The following is a 22,193-nucleotide window of genomic DNA, read 5'->3' on the forward strand; positions in this document are numbered from 1 at the left end:
TGGGCTCACTCATAGTCTGCCTCTCACACAACATCTGCTCAGCCGTGTGAACAGCAGGCTATGTGTTAGTTGACAAATTAGGAAAAATTAAAAAAGACAAGAGAGAGGAAAGACCAAAGGCACCTGGCTTGTTGCTATTTAACACCAGCTTAAGTGGACAAGTAGCTTACTTACTGGCTTAAGTTGTCATAAGAAATCCATGCCTTGGCTTGCACGTTACAATTGAACTATGTTTATTGTTATTGTTACGTCGAGTGGCAGACTTAATCTGACCTCTAATGTGGCAATCTGTAGCAAATGTAACTTCACTACTTGAGATGCTGAACGTGCTCATGGGCCAAAGGAACTGTGGCAGAGTCCAGAAGCAGGCCGGCTACCGGGTCCACTGTCTCACTCACTTCCCTGCCCAACATCACGAAGTTGAGAGTGCATGAATCTGTTGACGTATGACGCTGCCCCCTTGGAGCTTTCATGATGACGGATGGTGTCATAAGCTTGAGACAGTGTGCAGAGTGCTGTTCTAGCAGATTCTGTCAAATGTCTGCATTCCCTATAGTTTTGTCGCTGCAGGCTACTGACACCTTTTCCATAAATGTCGTCCAAAAAACATGAAGAGCCTCACCCAATTTGTGCACCCTCTGCCTCAGTTTAATGGCCACTGCGGCATCTCCATCTCCTCCCCCAGGCAGCAGTAGTCTCACTGAGAAGACCGTGGATTTTCTGTGGATGCTTGCCCTTGCTGTACCAACCAAGCATAACCTGAACTGGACTGCCTTTGTCTTTTCTGACCAGCTATTAGCTTTAGCACAGCTCTCAAACCGGTGTATACAATCTTTCCAACCCGTGGTGCCAGCATATGGGTGATAACAGGGGACTGGTGTGTTCTAGGAAAAAGTGTTTGCATGGGTTGTTGCAATGTTTCAACAGCCAGTGGCATAACCGTGTTTCGCATCCTTATTGGTTAATGAGTTTGGTGGTTATGCTCATGGCTGCCTTGGTCTCTGCTCTCTATGCCGAGCACTCTGTCTTGCAAATAGTAGCTTTCCCTATCAGCATCAACAATTGGGTTTGTCCTTAAAAAAACTCTGCCAGGTGGCCTCCTATGCCACTTGAATCACTCCCTGCCTCATGTTAACTGGCTCTTCTTCACAAAAGAAGGAATTTGAATGTGTCTTACATTACTCCCTCTCTCTCTCTCTCTCTCTCTCTCTCTCTCTCTCTCTCTCTCTCTCTCTCTCTCTCTCTCTCTCTTCATCACTCACTTCCCGACCACACCCAAACACTATGCACTCTCTCTACTATTCTCCAGATGACCTACGCTTCTCTTACAACACTTGGCAAAGAAACACATAGTTAGTTAGTGTCTGCCAGCTAGCATTACCAACGTTAGCTAACCATAGCCAACGCTGGGTGCAAGTTGTCTTTCCTTTAACATTGTGGACGTAACCTTCAATCCAGTTTCTGTATCCCATTGTTTGGATTATTTTGGGTGTCCTTACAGATGTATCTGTCAATGTTTGCACCACTTCGCCGAAGCTAGCTGTCTGACTAGTTCCCGGGAGATTCCTTTCCACACCGCTCACCATGGCGTAAATCATACCCTTGTTGGGGGACGCTCATGTGATTGGATGAAAAGGAAGGAGAGATATGACTGGCGACAAAAAACCTTAGTGAATTGAGTGACGTCAGGGGATTCTCAATAATCCACACACAAATGCAGTTCACAAAGCAATTTGTAAATGCAGGTCCACAGTAAACATGTAAATGAATCCAGCAAACATCCCAAGTAACGATATGCATGCACGTAGCTCTGTTGCGGCTCTGGTTTCGGATGAGAACGCCAGAAGAATTGTTGAGATACCGGACAGTCTTAAGCTGTTTGATGATTTCCTCAGATGCTGATGGTTAGAAACATATGGTATAGATACTGCCGCCTCTTGTTTTTGAACACACTGCTGTTGTCGTAGATTCGTTGTCCATGCCATCCATTTTCATTTCCTGCGAGTGAATCACACACTGTATTTTAATCAGCTTTCCTAGTCACTGGAAATAGTGTTGGCTACATTATCAACAGGATAAACTCTGTGTCTAAGGCATTTTTATTATCTTTTAAATTGTGTGTCGGTATTGTACTTTGGGGCGTGTCACTGGATAAGCACAGCAACAACAAATAAACCTGATAAAACAAAACATGTATTACACAGGAGGAATATGGTGGTGGATTATGACAGGGATTTGTTTGTCGTAATTAATGTTGTTCCCAGCACATCATTGAAAAATCCCCTGAGAGGAGATAGCTGTCTTTGTTTTGGTGGCCCACCTACACATTGTGTAGATGCTGTGCTTCCGTGAAATCCTCCTTCAAAGGGTTGTTGGACTAAAGGAAAGATAATTGATTTTCTACTTTACAAATGGCTCCAGAGGAGCTCAGAAACCAAGGCCAAGTGACGCTCTCGGTTCTTCAAACACAATTAGACCCTGATTTCACCCAGCTTTCATTGGATTGGGCTCTAAGTGTTTTCACACACAAGGACAAGAACATATTCATGATACATTCTTTACTTTACACATACTTCTTTTGCACTAGTTGTACTAGCCAATCTCCGCTAGCCAACCAGAGAATATTAATAATTTATAACATTCTTGGTAAAAAAATGAAATAGGGCAGAGTCGTGATGTTATTATGTTGCTGCCATTTGCATCGGCGAGAGTGGCATCCTTTATCCTTTATGTAAAATAAACTTATCAGTCCGACAGTTCTCTGCTTTTTAGCTTCAAAAGAAACCAACTTTATTTTGTTTTATGCGCTCAATTAAAGATGGTTAATTTAAATAATGTTCTCATAAGGCACGCTTTATTGTTCTGCACCTGGGCTGGGCCTCACATCGGTGCACGTCAAGACATATGACGACAGACACGTCAAACAGGTCTAAAAAATCAAGCTAATCAGCAAGTGGAAAATCAAATCTGACACCTGAAAGAGCAGCAATGGTTAACTATTCATGCATGCCCTGAAAACCATCGTTTAGCCTCCTGCTCTCAATCGCAAGTCACTGAGCTTGAACTGAGAGTTATGCTGAAATATCCACACATGGGGAAATGCCATGATTTGAATATAGATTGGGGTGGTGATCTGTGGTATTTTTAACTCATTGATATTGATGTAATGCTCTCAAATGTCTTGAGTGTTTGCATTGGTTAATGTGGACAGGAAGTCTCTGAAGTGAAATCTGTTTTTGGGTGAAGAGAAGATAACAAAAATTCAGAGTTTGCTCTGACATTTTGGGATAAACACATTCACTCGAATACGGAGACGTGTCTTCAGGCTTTTCTTAGTAATATTGTCTCCCATCAGTGTCGTCTGGTCGCTCGTACACAGATCGGGCTCTTCCTCGTCGATGTGTGACATTACACACTGACGAGATGCAATCGGGACTGACTCGGTTCTCAGGGACACTGCAGCAGAACTGTCATCGTACCTGTCAGGCACTAATTCAGTCTTTTCTCGGGCCGCAGTAGTACAGTTTGTGACTAGTGGACATACTTTTACTTTAGTTTTACTTTAGTTGCATGGACTCGTATAGGTTGTTAAGGAATGCACCATCATTTGTATTTTAGTTTTGTATCTTGTTTCAAACTGTAATTGTACAATTCATTTAGCAAATCATTGCTGATTAATTGTAGGAAGGAGGACCGCAGTGGCTACATGCATAATATATTAGTTTTTTTAATCAGAACTGGGTCAGATGTGCCTGATAAACTGTGCATACAGGGAAAAGCAAATACACCAGCAATATAGCATCCTTGTGTAAGGGCGTTTCCCCCTTCTCATCTGGCGTGAAAGCAAATCAAAATATGGCGATCTAAAAATCTGATTTCCATTTTGTATTGTCGAGGCCTAGGATGCCAACTAGATGGAAATAGATGATCCGCTGTGGCGATCCCTTACGATCCCAGCTCGTCCCTGCAGTTACCTCCGTAAACCGATCGCTCCCTGTCGTCGTCCCTCTCATTGGCCGCAGTGCTGCCAGCTCCTCTATAATCTTGAAGTCTTTCGTTATCCCACGGAAAAAGTAACTGGGTCACGGACATCACAGCTCTCGTCCAAAGCTAAGGAGAAAGTCAAAATGTGCCACCTCACGTTGCAGCTGAAGCTCCAGATTCCCCGCCATGTCCTCGATCTTTCTCGTCACGGTTCGCCTGGAAAGTGGGACTTTCTGAAATGCTTCTTTTTTTTTTCGGGGCATATTAGCACCGCAGAGTCCAACAAGCACTCTTTAATGAACTCCCCCTCCGAGAATGACTTGCTGATTTTAGCGATTTTGTGGGATATCACAAAGCTGGTCTTGGTTGCTGCATCACTGGATGTGTGAAGCTTGGTAAAACAGCCTTGTTGCCTCTGTAGCTTAACTAGCAAAGCTTCTGATGTCCAAGTTTTTGTATTTCCCCACATGTTTCGTATCGTAATGTCGATTCAAATTGTATTCCTTAAAAACGGCAATCTGCTCTCCGCAAACTAAACACACGACTTTACCTCTGATTTCAGTAAATAAATACTTCACAGTCCATGTTTTGTTGCATTCGGCATCAACCTTTCTTTTTTTAGCATGAGCGGACATTTTTGGCTATCTTGTGACAAGGTAATGTCAGGTAACGTCAATCACTCGTCTCATCACAAAATGACTTACGATACATATCGTGTCATTCGATACGCTTAAGAAAACGTCTAAATAAAAAATAAAAAAAGTAGACTAACATAACAACTCTGCTGTACTGTGCAGATGCCTGTAATTCCCTACTGTTCGTGTGACATTGAATGTGTTTCAGAACTGAGTCAGGCATGTGGTGAAGGACACGCATGTCGTGATTGTGTCCGTGTCAGAACGGATGGCGTGGAGAGCTGGGTTAAGCGGAATGCATATATTATTTCTGTTGCCGTGGTTAGGGCCGGCAGTAACCAGTCGCAGTTCAGTAATAAAGCGAAGTTGAGGGGCCGGTCAACGTGCTATGCCCAGGTCTGCCTTACGGGAACAGACATGAGAAGAAGAAGCAACAGTCTGTCATCAGTCATGAAATTGGATTTCACCTGGATGTAATCAACCAAGACAGCCACAGTAATTACTATGATCTCTAATATCATTTCACACTAGATACAAGCCCGGTAGCTATATATTTATTAGGCGTTAGTAGATTGCATTCGGATCACAGTAGGCATAAAGGCTGTAAACCAGCAAGGGTCCCTTGGAAAATAACGTTCATGACACACACACACACACACACACACACACACACACACACACACACACACACACACACACACACACACACACACACACACACACACACACACACACACACACACAGTATTGGCTAAAAGGGTCAGCTGGCTGACCGTTTGACCCCACCCTTGTCTGCCCTCACAGCAGGCCGTGCTAATGAGTCAAAACTGTTATTTTTGCTAATGGAGTCTTTCCCCCTATCCCACTTGGCACTTAACCAACTCTACCGTGCTGCCAGACAACGGGTTAAAACCCAGCCTCCTCCTGATGACTTATTTAAAACGTCTCATCAATAATTCAGTAAAGCTTTCACTTGGAGAGGAGTCCCTGTGGGGTGTGCAAGGCGTAGAGACAGAAGGAGGTAACACTGTCCTGCTCTATAAATAACAAGCCTGGTAGGTGGGGGTGACTGCAGGGCATAACTTTACAAATGGGCACTTCAATGCGCTCACATTGATCGATAACGTTTCGGTGAGGGGAGTTGGGTTTCACATAAGTGTCTTCCAGTGAGTCTTTTCCTTGTCTGATTCACTAAAGGACTGCTTTAGCATTAATTCTGCTCTACAGATTTAGCATCGCATTAGTATAACATCGTCAAACTCTTGATGGAGATTGGGGTATGCTAGTAGCAGCTAATGTAGCCTCGAGCCACGAGCCTCAAGCAGAGAGGAGGAGCAGGCTACAGATGTCTGGTAACATTAATTTCTTTCTTTCTCCACACACCCACATTTTTAAGTTCTTCAGCTCCCACCGCTGACTCAAGTGACATCACTTAAGTAAATGTACCAGAGATTGTTTAGCTCCCTCTTCAGCAACAAAAGGTTTTGAAGAACCTTTTTCACATTTGTGATTCCCAAGATCTTTAACTGACGTGTTTAAAATATCCCTCACGGCCTGAATTTGTGGGACTTATAATGCTACTTGTTATTTCAGTAGTTGTACCTCAAATGATATATTTGAATGACTATGATGATGTCAAGCTTTACAGCATCTATGTGATACATTTTGAGCCCATCATCGCATATAGAATACAAAACCATAATAAAGGACCAAAGTGTATCATACTAAATTCAATTGGAACCTAAAAGGGACCATTTTTAATGTCTTAAACTGGACTTTCTGTATTTTCTGGTTGAGCCAGAAAGAAATCTTCTTTGCTCTAATCATATTTTCTTTAGCCTTATATCATAATGTATCCTTGTTCCTCTTGTGTATGTTTTTAGTATCACTTTCTGCCTTCAAGTTGAGAACAAACATGTTCAGCTTTTGATAAGAGCTTGCAGATTTAGAAACACGAGCAGCTGCCAGTTTTTACGTTGTTTTGGTTGCATGCTGGTTTTTAGCGATAATGTGTCGGCGCAACACTGTCACTTCATAAATCTTCCTCAGCAAGACAATTAAAGTGAATGAACAGGAAGAACTTAGCTTTACCAAAAGCATCATGCTCTCCCATGTCAGAGTCTCACCTGTGAGGGACATTCCACTTGATCGTAAACGTAGAATTGGGACATGCTGGACATGCTATGTCACATACAGAGAGGGTCGTTGCAAAAAAAACAGAACGCTAAAGATTTACAGAAAACCATGTGTCATTCCCAAAAAGCCATCAATCAGACACGGGACGTTCTTTTCGTTAACAAGCAGCCTCAGCAGAAAGGTCAGCTGTCCGTGAGTGAAGGACATGAAGTTTCTCTCAGATTGTTTGCCACATGTGAGGTTTGCCAGCCACACCGGACGATGACTTTCTGCTCTCTATCAATCAGCTCGTAGCTCATATCATTTCCTTCATTGCACCAATTCGCAAGGAAGATGGATGAACGATGCAAGTGTCAGTTGACCGTAGTTAATAATAGCCAGTAAGGCTAAGCAGAGCAGAGGGGTACGCTCTAACTATAAGAGAGAGAGAGAGAGAGAGAGAGCTTTACTATGCACAACCCAGACACGACTCAGCCGTAACATTTGGTCCCGGCAGGGCCCCGTCTGTCTGTGTGTCAGTGTTTTGGAGGAGAAAGAGAGAGAGAGGTCCTTGAGCTCCTCATATCTGTCAGATGAATGAATCAAACACGCCCCAGTCCACAGGAACACCTCAGCCTGCATAAGCACTCAGCCATGACGGACGCAAAGTGACACGAGCAGTAGAAAGACATACAGGCATTTACATGAAGATGGACACACACAAATAAGCATGCAAAATGATGCACACCTTTACCTTTTTTTCGTATGTCCCCCATACTGCCCCGTCCAAGTCTAAGTACGCACTAACTATACAGTATGCACCCTCCGTTTATTGTACAGTGTAAAAAGGATGATGTCAGGAGGGGTTGTTGATCAGAGTTTTGGCATTGAGTTTGAAACTCCTCTTTTGAGAAGCTTGTGACCTCAGCATGTCAAGATGCTCGACGGAGAGAAACGGTCATGCCAGATCTGGAAAGAGGCCTGTTGGGGCTCACAGAGATGGACGTCCTGTGGTGAGGAGAACATTCTTAGCTGGATTAGAGGCATGTTTGTTTACCAAGGTAGATCTCCGAGACGAGGAGAGAGTATTAAGACAGGAGGAGGGAAATGTACCAACAGTTTATGCAATATTCATAAAATATAAAAAGGCTTGGATGCAGCCGTGTACAGTATTGTATCAAAGGGTTGAATATTCAACCTGACGTGGGCAGAATCCTGCAGCGGACATGACTTTCCTCAAAGCTACGAGGGCTTTTTTTTAACCACTTTAAATGTCTTTCGCTTTGATGTTCTGCTTTTTCATTTATATTTCCATGGTTCTTTTCATCAGTGGACACAAAGGAAATGTTATAGTAGCTCTGAGCTTATGCAACGGAGATGTTCAAAAAAATATCACTGCTTATCTGAGTCAAGTGTGGCTTTCAAAAAATTATGATGCAGTTGAGATGGGTTTTGATTCCTGATAAATGGTACTTCATACAGAGTTGTGCTCTTGGCTAACAGTTCGTAACGTTCTGTTTTGTAGACACTCAGATAATGTGACTTAGTACAGTCTAATTGTTTCACTGGAATCTCTCATTATTTACAGTAAGCTATCATTGTTTACTCAGTAGGGTGTAAATAAAAAACTCTTGGTTGCTTAAGTTGCTGTTCTTTTGAACAGTTTGTGCGGTTTCGATCCTTGTCTGTTTATTTTTACAGTTAAAAATCCGTTCCTTGCATTTCTGTAAATGTGCCAGTTTAGCCATCTTGGCTCATTTTCAAGTGCAGTGTGTGCAGGTGTTTTCTTGTAACTGGGTATAACTCTGATATATATACTGTATGTTTTTGGCCTATAGATTAATTATAATTCTCTTTTTTTATTAATTAAGTACAGCAATTTGAGTAGTTTCACTTCCTTGTGTTTTGAGTTGTTCGTAATGATTTCCCGTGATAGTTGCACAGACGTGCACACACAACATGTACACAACAATGAAGATTGGGGACCAAAAAAAAAAGAGACCAGAGCAACTGACAATGACAAGTAATTTTCCCTTTCCAACTTGGTTTCTCCATGTGGCTCGTGCCATCATAAATGTTTAACACGTTCATACATTGTGAATGAGAAATGACAGGAAAAAAAACAAGCCTTACGCACTGGCTTCACCAAAACTAGCACACCCCCACCCCCGTCCCCATACATATGTAGGCACAGTCACATACACCCACGCGCTATTGTTCCCTGCTGGCTGAGCTGTAGAGAAAAATGGGTCTGCAAGCCTGGGGTGGCCTCTTATCCCCTAGACCAGCATCTCCTCTCCCTATTTATGAAGACTTTTGTTGGGAAATTCTAGTTGTGATTTTTGCAGGAGACTCTGTGTGAGGTCCCTGTCTGCAAGTTCCCTCCACAAGAAGAGACAAGAGCTGCACTGTCGCCCTCTGCCAAAAATACAAATAGTTTTCCTTTCTTCCTGCTCCTCGTTCCTTCCTTCGTCCCTCTACCCTCTCTCTGTCTCTGTCTCCCTCTCTCTGTCTCTGTCTCTCTCTCTCTCTCTCTCTCTCTCTCTCTCTCTCTCTCTCTCTCTCTCTCTCTCTCTCTCTCTCTCTCTCTCTCTCTCTCTCGCTCTCTTACACTCACTCGTCTTTTCAGTACCAATGTGAGGGTCGGTTCATCTCACTATTGTTCAACTGGTATTGGTGAGTATACTGGCGGGCAGCAGTGGGAGGAGGTGTGGTAATGTGTTTGTGTGTGTGTGTGTGTGTGTGTGTGTGTGTGTGGCCTGGTAAGCCACTCCCTCTCTGAGCTGATTCCAGTCATCACAGCAATAATGAAGTGCACACGACGCTGCCCGCCCGCCCGCCAGTGTGACATACTGTCACCGTTCTGGAGGACGCACACACTCGCACACATTCACACACACACTCGCAGTCACTCACTGACGGGACGCGCAGCCTGCCTCCTCACACATGCATGCACACAGTCACCCACACAGTCCTGGGAAGGCGAAGCGAAAAGAAGACCAGTAGGAGGAAAGAATAAGAAGAATTGTATGTCTCTTCTGGGCTCCTCTCCATGTGACTGACCAGCGCTGGTTGTGGGCGCTGAACAGAGCCAGCAACCCCGACACTCCAACACACACACACACACACGACTCTCCCCCGCAGCCACGGATTCTTGGATTAGTCCGCCCCGGTGTGGAGAGTGGGAGTCGCAGAGCGGACCAACATGGGGAACCAGGCGGGGAGACAGGAGGAAACAGAATCAGGTCTGCTTCTGTTGTTTGGCTGTGCGCCTCAGCATCACTTGTCCCTCTTTGTCTTTGTCTGCCTTTGTCAGTGGATGTAAAAGACAAAGGCGTGCATTTGCTAAATACAAAAGAGATTATGAGATAATCTTTTGTCATGTCATGTCAGAGTACATCTCTGACGCGACAAGCCGTGACTAATGAATACCGACTAGATGAACGCTGACTGATGAGTAGTGCCCTGGAGTTATAGAAGCTGTTTAAATGCACTGCAAGTTTTTTTGTGTTTTGCTCTGTTTTTGTGGTATTATTTGTGTGAGCGTTTCCACACTTCTTTTGTAATTACTGATCTTGTGTGATGTGTTTCTATATTTGCACCTGGGTTTAGCTATTGAGGTGGGGAGTGCTGAGTGAGATTTACCTAACAGTAAGCATGAGGGAACCTGTCAAAGGAGATGGTATCATCAGTCTCACGCTCACATCGCTTTACTGCCCCGAGCTCACTGCGCCTCAGTAAGATTTCCATTTCAAAGTCCCTCTGAACTGCATTCAGCAGCAAATTTCCGCTCAACAGAAGACGACCAGGCTCTCTCTCGTCTGTAACCTCTCAGAATTTCTTTAACAAAACGAGTATTTGCATTTTTTATATGTTATTTGGGTCGTCTGTAGCTCATGGGGGAGAGTGGTCCTCCCACAACCACAAGGTACCCGGTTCGATCCCCGCTCAACCCCTAGTTGCTCCCCGGGCGCATCACTGCAGCCCACAGCTCCTTAATAACTAAGGATGGGTCAAACGCAGAGAAGAATTTCCCCACTGTGGGATCAATAAAGTGTACATTATTTTTTTTTTAAATGACGCTGGCTAAATATAGCCAATAAAACCTTGCTAGGGCAACAGGCACGGACACACACACACACACACAATGCAAAATAGAGTGATGTATTTTGTCAGTCACTTCATAGCCGTAGCGTGTGTTGCTTCAAGATAGAGCACAGTCGGCTCATACTGGAAGGCAATGGTAGCAAGCTGCTGCATGCTTGAAAAGATTAGTTCCCAGTTTCCTCTCCACACACACACACACACACACACACACACACACACACACACACATACACTGCACAGTAAATACATCATACACATAACAAAAGATTATTGAGTCAAAAAGTAGGAACACAGGAGGATATTCACCTTTAAATCTCACTTATTATTCTCAAGGTACTAAGCAAAATCGGGCCGCTTGTTGATGAGTATTCTTGGTGCAAACAATCATTCTGAGATTGTTCCATATTTGTGGTATGTGGAAGCATGTGGGATTGAAAATGAAATGAGTCAGAGTCAAATATTTGCTGTGAAAGAGCGAGCCATCTCAGTCACACTCCCTGTAATCAATCATGTTCCTCTCCAGGCTATGAGAAGTATTTAAACTCTGCTTGGAACAGGCCTTTGTGATCCTCGCTCCAACTTCCCACATGAACCTCATTATGAAATGAACCAGTCAGCATTATTATTCATTGAGCGAGCCCCTCTTCATATAAATTAGCATTCTCCATTGAGCCTCTATAGTAAATGAGATTTGATCGCCATATGGCTTGATCTTTCATTATGCCTGCCCATGACATGAAGCTATAGATCCAAGAGAATGAAGACCAAAGACACTGTACAAGTATACTAGTAAACATACAGATGTCTATATTATGTATATTTAACTCTTTACACAAGCTTACCTTCCACCCAGATGGTAAAACGTCCGGCTGAGGTTTGTCAGACTTTGGGCTTTGGGGAAAGTAGAATAACAGTTCTGGTGCTGGAAGGAAAGAAATGTGGGAACGGGAGGAACTCGTTCAGATTTGATTGATGGTGTTATCTCTGAAGTGGCAGGCTAAGGAGTAATCTGTCTGCTGCAGTGATAAGGAGGTCGTTATCAAAACCAAATTACAGTGAAAGCTACTACAGCGAGCCTTTCTGTCTCCTCACTGGCTCAGCGGGAGAGCAGCCCAGACCAGAGCCTGCGGCTCAGCTGTTGATGGATTATCAGTCATATATTGTCCAATAACAGTGGGTCTATTTTCAGGGCTACAACTCAGACAGTTGTACCCATTCGGGCCCAGGACTAAGGGAACATGTTTGTGGAGTGAGGTAGAATAGGTTCTCGGGACTTTCACACGGTCTAAAATGGGAAATTTCACAAACTTCTGGTTTCTCCAGAAGTTTCTTTTTTTTAACACTGGTAGGAAGCTGTAATGTAAAGCACAGTGATTTTTAAAAGTGGAGGATGCTCTCACTGTGTCAGTTAGTGTGTTGTCATTGGAATAATGTTTTTATTTCTGTTCCCACTGCAGCACAGTAACATTACGTTATCATTTTGTATTGGTTGGTGCTCGGCTCAGACGAGATTTCTCAAATTTGAACACGATGATTGCGAAATTAAATGTAAATCTAAAGTCTTCCCGGCTTTCCCGTAAGCTTTGATGCATGAGTTAGTGCGAGGAAACTAAACTAATACCGTTGTCACCTTAACTGGTGCATGGCGCTTGATGACGAAAATCCCATCATAGCGCCAGGCGACAACGTCAGCAACCGGAAACTCCCGTGTGAGTGTGCAGGTTCCAAAGGTGACTTGGTTCCTGCTTCCTAGCCCAGATAAGTGCCACTTCAGTGGCCACCAGGCAACAGTATCTTAGCCTGCTGAGACGGGAAGCCTCTGGCTTTTAGAAGCTCGGTGACATTGTGACTTCTTGCATTTTTTTATGACACAGCAAACATAATAGCTTGGGTTCATCAATCAAAAAACGAGCAGGCTTCGACACCACCGTGAGCAACAGGACGGAACGTGGAAATCCGTAGATTATTGTGCTATCTCGACACCACATCAGAGCTAATTGACGTAGAGCAGGGATTCGACATGAGGAAGCGAGTTTGTCCAAACTCTGATAGCTGGGACCCTGGGAGGAAGTTACATCAGTCATACTTTCCATGGCAGTTATCAGTTGGTACAGTACACACACCGGCCATGCCACAGAGCTTTGTGTTTGCAGAGGGAGGCGTTTGTTTTTTAATGTCTAGCTTGTGTAACTGAGACTATAGCCTAGACATCAAAGGTATATTGTAGCCATCAGGCCTAAGCTCATAAAAATCCCTAATTTATGGTTTATCAACTCACAATAAGTGTCTCAAATTGACATCCCAAAAAATACTTGAATTGGATCTGAGCTGTAAGGCTAAGTCGACCGGATATGGATTGTGTATCTTTCTGCAGCTGGCTGTGGTTCGTCCTTACTCTGGGAACAGTAAACATGGCCGTTCTATGGATGTAGGTTCTGCTGTCTGCCTGGCTCACTATCACTCTTTGAGAGTGCAGTTGGCAATACTGGGTGCCATCCTGTTCATTATGCGTCTTTGTCCAGTCGCTAGAATTTGGCACAGCAGAACTCACTGTGCTTTGAAAGCAACGCATGGATTTACTTTGCCTTGTCTAAATTAGTCTAAATACTGGTTGGACTGGGTCCTTCTGCAGAATCGGTTGCCTCTGTGTTGGTTATGTTTAAAGCTGTGGAAAGGGAGTCCCGGTACCCAAGTGTTGCCTGACATTAGAAGCTGATGTCTTTTTTTCAAAACCCTATTTGCGGCTTAATATTTCTCCAGAATCCTTTTTTTTTTTGTTCAATCCAGGAAAGTAGATCACAACTTAATACATCCCAAGTCTTATACCATTTATTACAAAGGTATAAGATGGAAATCATCAGCAGCTTAAAACAAAGTTTAGCAATTCTCGAGTACAACCTGTTACCCATCACACCATGATCCTATAAACCTGCAATCATGTAAAATGCCATACTATTATTCCGTCACTCTTAAACGGTTTTCCATTTGGAGCATAAAGAAAATTCTCTCAGTGTGCCGGCTATTGGATATCTCTGTAGGGTATTGGCTCCATACGTAGTGTAAACGGAGTGGATCAGCATATGGATGCTGTGTTAAAAGTCTGAGCATGCAGGCCAGTTGAAATGATTCAATCAAAAATGATTAAAGGAGCCAAAGAACCCAGGCCAAGTGGCCCTCTGTGGGGCTCTGTGGCCCTCTGTAGCTCGTTCCTTGCTCATGCTGTGCTGCAGAGCTGTTCACTTCTCAGGCAGAAACAGACATCGAGCTTAAATACACAATGGAGTCTCTTTTTGTAAAGGCAGGGTGAGGGGTTCGCCTGGTCAGTTGTCTCCACGATTGATCAACATGTCTCCTGCTGACAAGCGAGTCATAGTAATGACTTAAGAATAAGAATGTTTAAAGGTTTATTTCTGCACATTAGTCCGTCGACATTAATCAGAGCCAGTCGATGCTTAATGATTTCTGAAGCCTTTCCTCCTACCATAATATCCAGCCTCTTTATGACCTAGCCACAACTAACATTTATTTTGGATTTGCTAAATTGTATTATTTTCTACTCTGCTATTATATTACAATCCCATGAGCTCAGCTAATGAGCACTTTTCCCCGTCACCTCTCATGCATCAGTCACTGAAACAGCAAACCCTCTCATGTAGTAACTCCACACAAACACGTTCAGCTTGTTGATGTTATTCTTGAGTGCACTGGACGTATGCAAACCTATGCAGCTATACGGTTTTGCAGTGATGCGCTTGATTATATTGAGGAGTTTGAACTGATGATATTGTACAGTAGCACCTCGATTATGCTGATGGAGAAAAAGATCTTTTGCAAAAAAGTTGCTGTTCAAGTAGGTATGCAACCAGCTTCTAACTATGTTATGTGCAAAAAACTAGCGAAAGGTCGTTAGGGGTTTAGCTGACAAAATAAAATAGATTTTTATGGGTCACAGCGGACTCTTATTCCAATGAATTTTAAACATTAAGCCAAAGGTACGTTTTATTTTGGAATCCATTGATTCTGTGATTAAGTGCATTTAGCCATTCAAACCCAGACTGTTGACCGCCAACAGGGAATCTAATCTCTGCAGGTTTATGATTTAGTATATCTGGTTTACACAGCTGACTAGGGTAAACACTGGTCCTACAGTACATTAGATTGCCCTAGTTTTGTTTGTAGTGTTTGCTTATTTATCCATCACTTTGCATATGATGTTATCTGGAAGACTGGAAGCAGAGTCAGAGATTCCAGCAGTTCTTTTTCTTAAAAATTGTGCAAACAATGTTTCACGCTATAGTCACAAAACATGTTATTTTTATTACAAAACCCATCATTTATCCAACTTGTGTACCTTTATTATAATGAAATGCATTTGTTGGCCTCACTAAGTGGTGTTGTCATGGTTTTTAGTGGTATATTGGGAGGTTGCGATGCAGCTTACCAGCCAGGCTAATCTCTGCTCAGTCATGGAGCCTCGCTTCAGTCTATCTCCTCCTCCAGTAAGAGGAAAGGAATGCCTCTGCGTCCCAGCGTCTGACTGATGGGCGCCTGTTGACCTATTTCATGCCCTGATAGTTGGAAAACAGGAAGGCCAGAAACACAGACCGTGTTTCTGTCTCTCCTCTCCATTTCCACCTGACTGAAAAACTGCACACCACATTTCCTGGAACACCGAAGGAAAGGCAGCGAGAGATTCCCAAACAGCGCTTTGTTTGTGACGATGACAAAGGCAGTGCGTCATTTTTGGTGCCAACCCTCTGACACTTGACCATTAATTCATTCGTGACTCTAAATTGAAGACTCTGTTGCACTCTGCTCACAATGCACTCTGTCACCTATTGGCTGGCAGGCCGGCCGGCTGCAGTTAACCGGCTGGTGCTGGACGGCGTCCAGCCACACGGCTCCTGCTGCGATTTGAAAGCTTATCTTCATTAGAAAGAAAGAAGCCAGCACAGTGCATTACTGTGATCGGGGAGCTGACTTCCCATGGAATAACTGACTGATTTGGAGTACTGGAAGAATGTGCAATTCATTTAGATACAATGTAAACAACACAATCATTTCATGTGCTCAGTCTGACGATCAGGTTTGTTATTCGTCTGAACCGGAGACATCCGTGGCTTCAGATGTCATCTTTTTGGCTTTTTCAAACTTGGCATATAAAACGTCCAGCTGGAGTCAAGGATGAACTGGTTAGATGTTGGGTTTTAAAGGTCAAGCTCTCTGTGATTATCATGAACGAGATATATCAGGAACAAATTTGAAATAAACGTCCACTTGGACTCGAGGTTGAACGGATTTGGTTTTAGTGGTTAAAGGTCACTGTGACCTCACAAAACACGTTTTGACCACAATAATTAAATTGCTAATTATGACAATTTCATACAAATGTGTAATTGGTTAAATTGAACATTTTGAACAGACTTGAGTGTAAACTGCAACATGACTGGTTGGTGAAAACATACAAGCAGGCGGTAATTTGTGTTACAGTTGTCAGAAAGTCATGTTTAATAACGGTCTGAAGACCAATCGAAGATTGTCCTTGAATGTAAGCAATGACTTTTCATTTGCCTTTTAGAAACTGTTCCTGAGATATTGAATATGAAAAGACTTATCTGTGACAAGGTTTTCTCTCATTGGGAATGATTGGTGTTTGATGGTATTTGCACGTTGGATCCAGACTCCTCCGACTGCTTGAGGATTTATTTCTTGCTAAAGGAAGAAAAGCTCCACCGTGAGCCAGTTAACTGCCCACTCCACTCCTTTTCACAGATTGAGTGCTTCTCAGAGGTAGCTATAAATGGTCCTGGACCTGAGCCGGCCTGCATCAAAGACGGCACTAAATTAAGAAATTAAGCTAACCCTTAACCACCTTGGCCTTGGATATTTTACTTTGGATTTGTGAAAGAAATATTTGCACACCTAGAAAAAGTAATTAAAGAATTGAAGATATTGTGCCCTCTTGAACACAATAACAGTGTACAGATTTCACTAAATTAAAACTGACTTGCCTTAATAGGCTCCTGTGATGCAGTGTGTGAGCCTTATGGTGGGGTGGACATTTCAGGAGAAGCTTTACCCCTCTCTCCATTTCTGCCGCCATCAAAACAGCGTGATGTGAGCGTCCCTCTAATACTTTATAGGATGCCACTGAGCAGCTCGTCTCGAGCAATCTTTCTCCACTCTTCGATCCAACATCATCTTTATTTTTTAATTGTTCATTGTTCAATTGTTTCTGGTGTCTTGTCAGAGCCATGCTTTTCGTTGGCTCTTTGTCTCAATGGGGGCTCTTGAAAATTGAAATAATAAACATTCTTCAGCGGCGGTGTTGGTCTTGGAAACAGGTTGTTTAACTATAGGGCTAGTGCTATTTTGTTATCTACTAGAGACACACTGCTACAATGTCAGCGCCAGTGGCCAATATCAACTTTAACTTTAGGTCAAATATTGTTTTCACAGCCAGCTGTGAAATTTATGTTTTTCTAATCTTTATTTCTGTGAGTATATCCCAGTAATATAGAGATCTTCTAACTATCTGACGCTCTATTCTAGAAGCTGTTTCTTCCTCTTCGGGATCCTTCTGTCTGTGTCCTGGCTTCTAGTCTGGTGTCATTTCTGTGTGCACATTAAGCAGCTGTGGTGATGTCATGGTTAAAGAGGTGGGCGATGTAAAGATGAGTGAGTTCATGCTCTCTCCATCTGGGTTTCATTCGATAGGAGTGCAAGAGGAAAACTAAATATGAAAGGTTGGACTCCAGTCCCACTCCTCACTCATCCTCGAATGGACTGATCTTAATCACGTCAGAGTCCTCTCTCTCTCTCGCTCTCTCCAACAAGGACCTATTGTCACTGTCCTTTATTGACACGTCCAATGAGAATAGCTGTGCATGCTGGTAAAAAGTCATTTATAACACATGGTGCTGATCTATTGTTAACATCTTCCATATGACAGTACATCATTTCGAAGTGTATGTTTGTCCTCATTCTGTCAGTCGTGGCTTCATCCTCACAGAAAAGTGACTGTAGATGTTTAATGACACGCTGGATCTTTGTCAAGTGCAGCTCTGACCAGCAGCACATTCATCTAACTGATAGGGATGACTTGCTGCATTTGGTTACGTGAATTGTACATGATAGCAGTACAAGAATCCACATTCAGGACTGACAGACCCGAGTGGGATTCTGCCACTCTTCATTTTCACACCCCCTGTTTTTGTCTTTAAAATCTCAAGTGTAAATGTTTACTCAACAGCTATCATTAGCAAGCCCACCTCTCTTTTTCAACCACAGCTGCACACTCCGGGAATGTTAAACGGCCCCAGTATTTGTGCCACGGTTGGCAGCTCCTGCCACATTTGCTAGTGTATTCAATAAGGGGGTAGTCGGTGCAAATTGCATGTCAATGGCAGAGTACTTAAAGAAACCACAGGGATATAGGATTTCCATTCCAAACTAGGCCATTTGTTTGTGGATTTTGTTTGTGTGTGCTGTAAATGTGTGCATGTGCTGCTCAGGGTGATGCGTTGTCTATCTCAGCACACAGGCTGCCTGTCTAGCCTCTGCTCCGTGGGTTTGATGGTGATGATAATGTGTGCATGTGAGAGACACAGGGCCGTCTTTGTCTGAGTGCTCCACGTGCACAGGGACCTTTGTCATCCTTTTGAAACAAGCAGCCCCGTTGTGTCTGCATCGCCGTTTGCTGATGATTGGAAAATAAACAATAAAACGTTTTCAGGCAGCACCCTGCTCCCGCTGGACGCCAGTAAATACTCTTCATATCTGAGAGGGGTCTGGAAAAAAAGGCTCACGCCAGCGACCCACGCTGATGCCTTTTGAAATGCCACAGTTGAGCTCTGCTGCGGCGATGAATGACAACAGACAGCCAGTGCCAGGCAGATGCTCTGTTGTCCAAGCAGAGAACAATATGTGAATAGGGTACAGGGTCCAGCAACATAAAACTGCTGAATAATGCAAGCATCTGAATGTGACACACTGTCCATTCATTACGTGATGTTAACCAGCATGGTCCCAGCATGGCTGTATCCGTTAACCTCTCTTTTCAATGTCGAGCGGGCTGAACTATAATTCTGCTGAGAAACAGTTTATTTTTGTAAACTTTAAAATTTCCTGGCCGTAAACTGGAATATGTGTTCAATCAACGCTGCCACCATATTTGCAATCCAGGAGAATCTGGATGTTAATATGATTTATCTAGTATTGTTTTTGTAAATATTGAAGCAATATTTCCCTTTTTTTAATTTCACCAAATTTTCACCACACTTTATGTCAGTCTGTCTGTTTAGCTCTAATAGAGAAAGGAATGAGAACCTTTTTCTCACATATTGACATTTCTAAGTCAGACTGCTCCATCAAATGCTGATTTGATCTCGTAGGTACTTGACCACTGTTTCAATATGTGCCTCTGTTTTGATCTGTGTTGCAGGTGCACAAGTGGCCAAGAAGTCTGGTATCCCAGCTCCTAGAGAGATCCCTTCTTCCATAACAAGAGACCGCATCTCTCTAAGGGACCAGCTTAGGAGCTCTACCACTAAGAGGATGGTTTCTAGTGCCAGCACTTCCAGCCTCTCCACCCTGGCAAAGCAGACACGCAGTTCAACTAAGTCCCGTGGAGATGCAGAGGGCCAAGAAAGGGGCCTTCTGGAGTGCCAGGTGAAAGAGCTGCTGGCTGAGGCCAAGACCAAAGACTTGGAGATCAGCAATCTCAGGATGGAGTTGCAGTGTTGCAAAGGTAAAGCCTCCACTGCTTCCTCACCCAACTCTGTCTCATGGGAAGAGCCTGCAGAAGATCCAGAGCAGGGACAGGTGGCGGAGGCCCTTGTGCTGGTTGGGGAGCTGAGGGCGAAGAACGGGAAGTTCCAGAGAGAGCTGGCCGCGCTTAGGGAGGAGAACCAGGCACTGAAGGAAAAGCTGCTTCGCGTGGAGGCCTCTCCTCTCTCTAGTACAAACTCAAGCACCTCCTCCAAGCCTCTGGTAAATGGCCTGTCCTCAGACTCCAACTCCTTAAGTCCACAACAGGACAGTCTGCCCTGTACTGCCAGTCCTCTCAAAACCTCTGTCTCTTCCTGTTCTGACATCACCAAGGACTCACCATCACCCGACTCATCCGAGTTTGAGAAGATCCCGTCTCTTTCAGAATCAGTGAGCAGCGGTGTCAGTGGGGAAGTCGTCATAGTGGAGGCAGTAACTAATGCAGGAGAGCAGGATGTGTCAGTGCAGAACCTGAGAGAACAGATTCACAAGATGGAGGAGAGCCACCACAGCACGGCTGAGGAGCTGCAGGCAACTCTGCAGGAGCTGGCAGACCAGCAGCAAGTGGTGCAGGAGCTGACGGCTGAGAACGAGCGTCTGGCCGAGGAGAAGCGCCTCCTGCAGACCTCACTTCAACAACAGAGAGAGCGCCTGGAGATGCTGGCCCAGAAGAATGAGATGCTCGCTGGCCGATTCCAGGAGCAAGCCCAAGCTCAGGCCCAGAGGGAGGAGGAGCTGGGTAGCCAAGGGCCTCGGCTGGCCGAGCTGGAGCAAAGGTATGCCGAGCTGGTTGAGAGCTCGCGCTTCGAACGGGAGAAGCTGGTGGACATCCAGCAGCAGCTGACTGGCAGCCTTCGGGCTCTGGAGGAGGAGAACCAGGAGGCCCAGGGCCAGGTGCGCTGCCTCAGAGAGGAGATGGAGAGGCTGCAGGCCCAGCGGGACAGAGAGCTAGAGGCCGGAGGTCAGGCAGCACAGGCCGCAGAGGAGCAGAGAGCGACAGCAGACGGTCTCCGACTGGAAAACAGTCGGCTTAAAGCGCAAGTGGACATTGAGAGGCAAAAGGTTGGTGAGTTGAAGGCCATGCAGAGTGCCAGTGACGGCTCTGAGGTGCAGAACTTGCTGAAAACAGCCCACGCTGAGAGAGACAGGCTGGAGGTGGAGCTGACAGAGCTGAGGCAGGAGCTGCTGCAGGCCCAGGCCGAGACTGAGCATGTGCGATCCACAATGACCAAGGTAGGAGGAATGCAAGGTCATGTTGTGTATGTGTGTAACAGACAGTATGTACACTATAACGGAAATACTGAAATGTAGAGATATTCTTCTATTTAAAAATTACTCGTTACAAAACGTTACAAAAATAAATGAGTATTCATCACTCCAATGGATCTGATTAAAACTGGACACGTCTCTGTTGGTTAGAGAATGGCTCTTCACAGTTCAACCTTTTGTCCACTTGGTTGCTTCCATTGTGTTGTACTAAGTGGAGTGTGTGAAAACCGTGGCTTGAATTATACTGTCTGTGACTCACTGTTACATGTTGTTATGCTAGTAAGCTCATTAGTTTTCTTGTGTTTGACAAAACCTTCACGAATGCCCAAAAGAACAATCTCTTCCTCCATATTTACTGAACATTACAGCAGCAGTTCACTCTTTTAAAAACAGTTCATTCATTTTTGTTCAGATTCTGTGCTTCCAGTAATATATTTGAAAGAGACCAGAATGCAACAGTTATGTGTCTCATAGGCAACCATAACATTTCTCCTTTTTGAATGAGAACATACATTTTCCACAATGATTCAAACATGACCAATAAACAGGCTTTACAGCTGATATCGGGTCTGTTTCATCACCGCAGCCCGTGAACTCATGTTCACGCAAATAGATTTCATGTGATTCTCGGGAGTCACTTTGGTTTTCCAATTCGACGCCACAAACGACACAATGGCTTAGGTTGTGTAAGCGCGGGGTCATGTCGGGGGTTGTTTGGGCGTGTCACCATCGTCTTGGGGATGTCGTCATTGTTGGACTGCGACTGGCGTGCCAACAGAAGGGTGGTCCACCAGTGTGTGACCCTCTTGAGTCACGCTCCTGTTCTCTGCCACATGGGTGTGAGGGTGAGGCCACGCCATAACTTCACTCACGAATCCTAATCCATTAGAGCCACATGGTGAGAGGGGGGGGTGGGGTCCTGCATAACTACATCGCTTACTTATTTTAGTCCCCTATGCTCAGAGATCTGCTTTCTGGATGAGAGCAATCATCATGCTACACTGACTTCAGCTTGTATGTAATTCAATAGTTGAAGCAATGAACACATTGATGCAGTCGGATCTGATCCAGACTGAACTCTTATTTCCATGAGTCACTGTCACCTTGCTCCTTAGGATTACTCTGTGGCCAAACAGTCATTGTCAGACATAGTTAGGCTCATGTGTGAACAGCCCAGTGTGGACTCCAGCATAACTGCTTTAACCATTCAGTACCATTCACAACCCAGTTGAATGTTTACTTTTACCCTTATTTCTATGTGACTTTTATCATATTTGAAACGTTGCTTTTAATAAGTGAGAGATGTGGAAGCTG

General features: G+C 44.2%; 1 protein-coding gene across 6 annotated transcripts in view; it reads left to right on the forward strand.

The window, feature by feature from the left end:
* Positions 1-22,193, forward strand: part of specc1 (sperm antigen with calponin homology and coiled-coil domains 1) — a 64,511-nt gene that overhangs the window by 13,829 nt on the left and 28,489 nt on the right. For 5 of the 6 annotated variants that reach the window (XM_034549569.1, XM_034549573.1, XM_034549572.1 and 2 more), the window contains one exon: positions 19,285-20,843. In XM_034549569.1, coding sequence (XP_034405460.1) covers positions 19,285-20,843 — 1,559 coding nt within the window. Of the gene's footprint in view, positions 1-9,447; positions 9,980-19,284; positions 20,844-22,193 lie in introns of those variants that run through there. The other variant, XM_034549574.1, reaches the window with a different exon arrangement.

The sequence above is a fragment of the Cyclopterus lumpus genome, chromosome 14 (genome assembly GCF_009769545.1).
Source record: "Cyclopterus lumpus isolate fCycLum1 chromosome 14, fCycLum1.pri, whole genome shotgun sequence".
Classification (NCBI taxonomy): domain Eukaryota; kingdom Metazoa; phylum Chordata; class Actinopteri; order Perciformes; family Cyclopteridae; genus Cyclopterus; species Cyclopterus lumpus.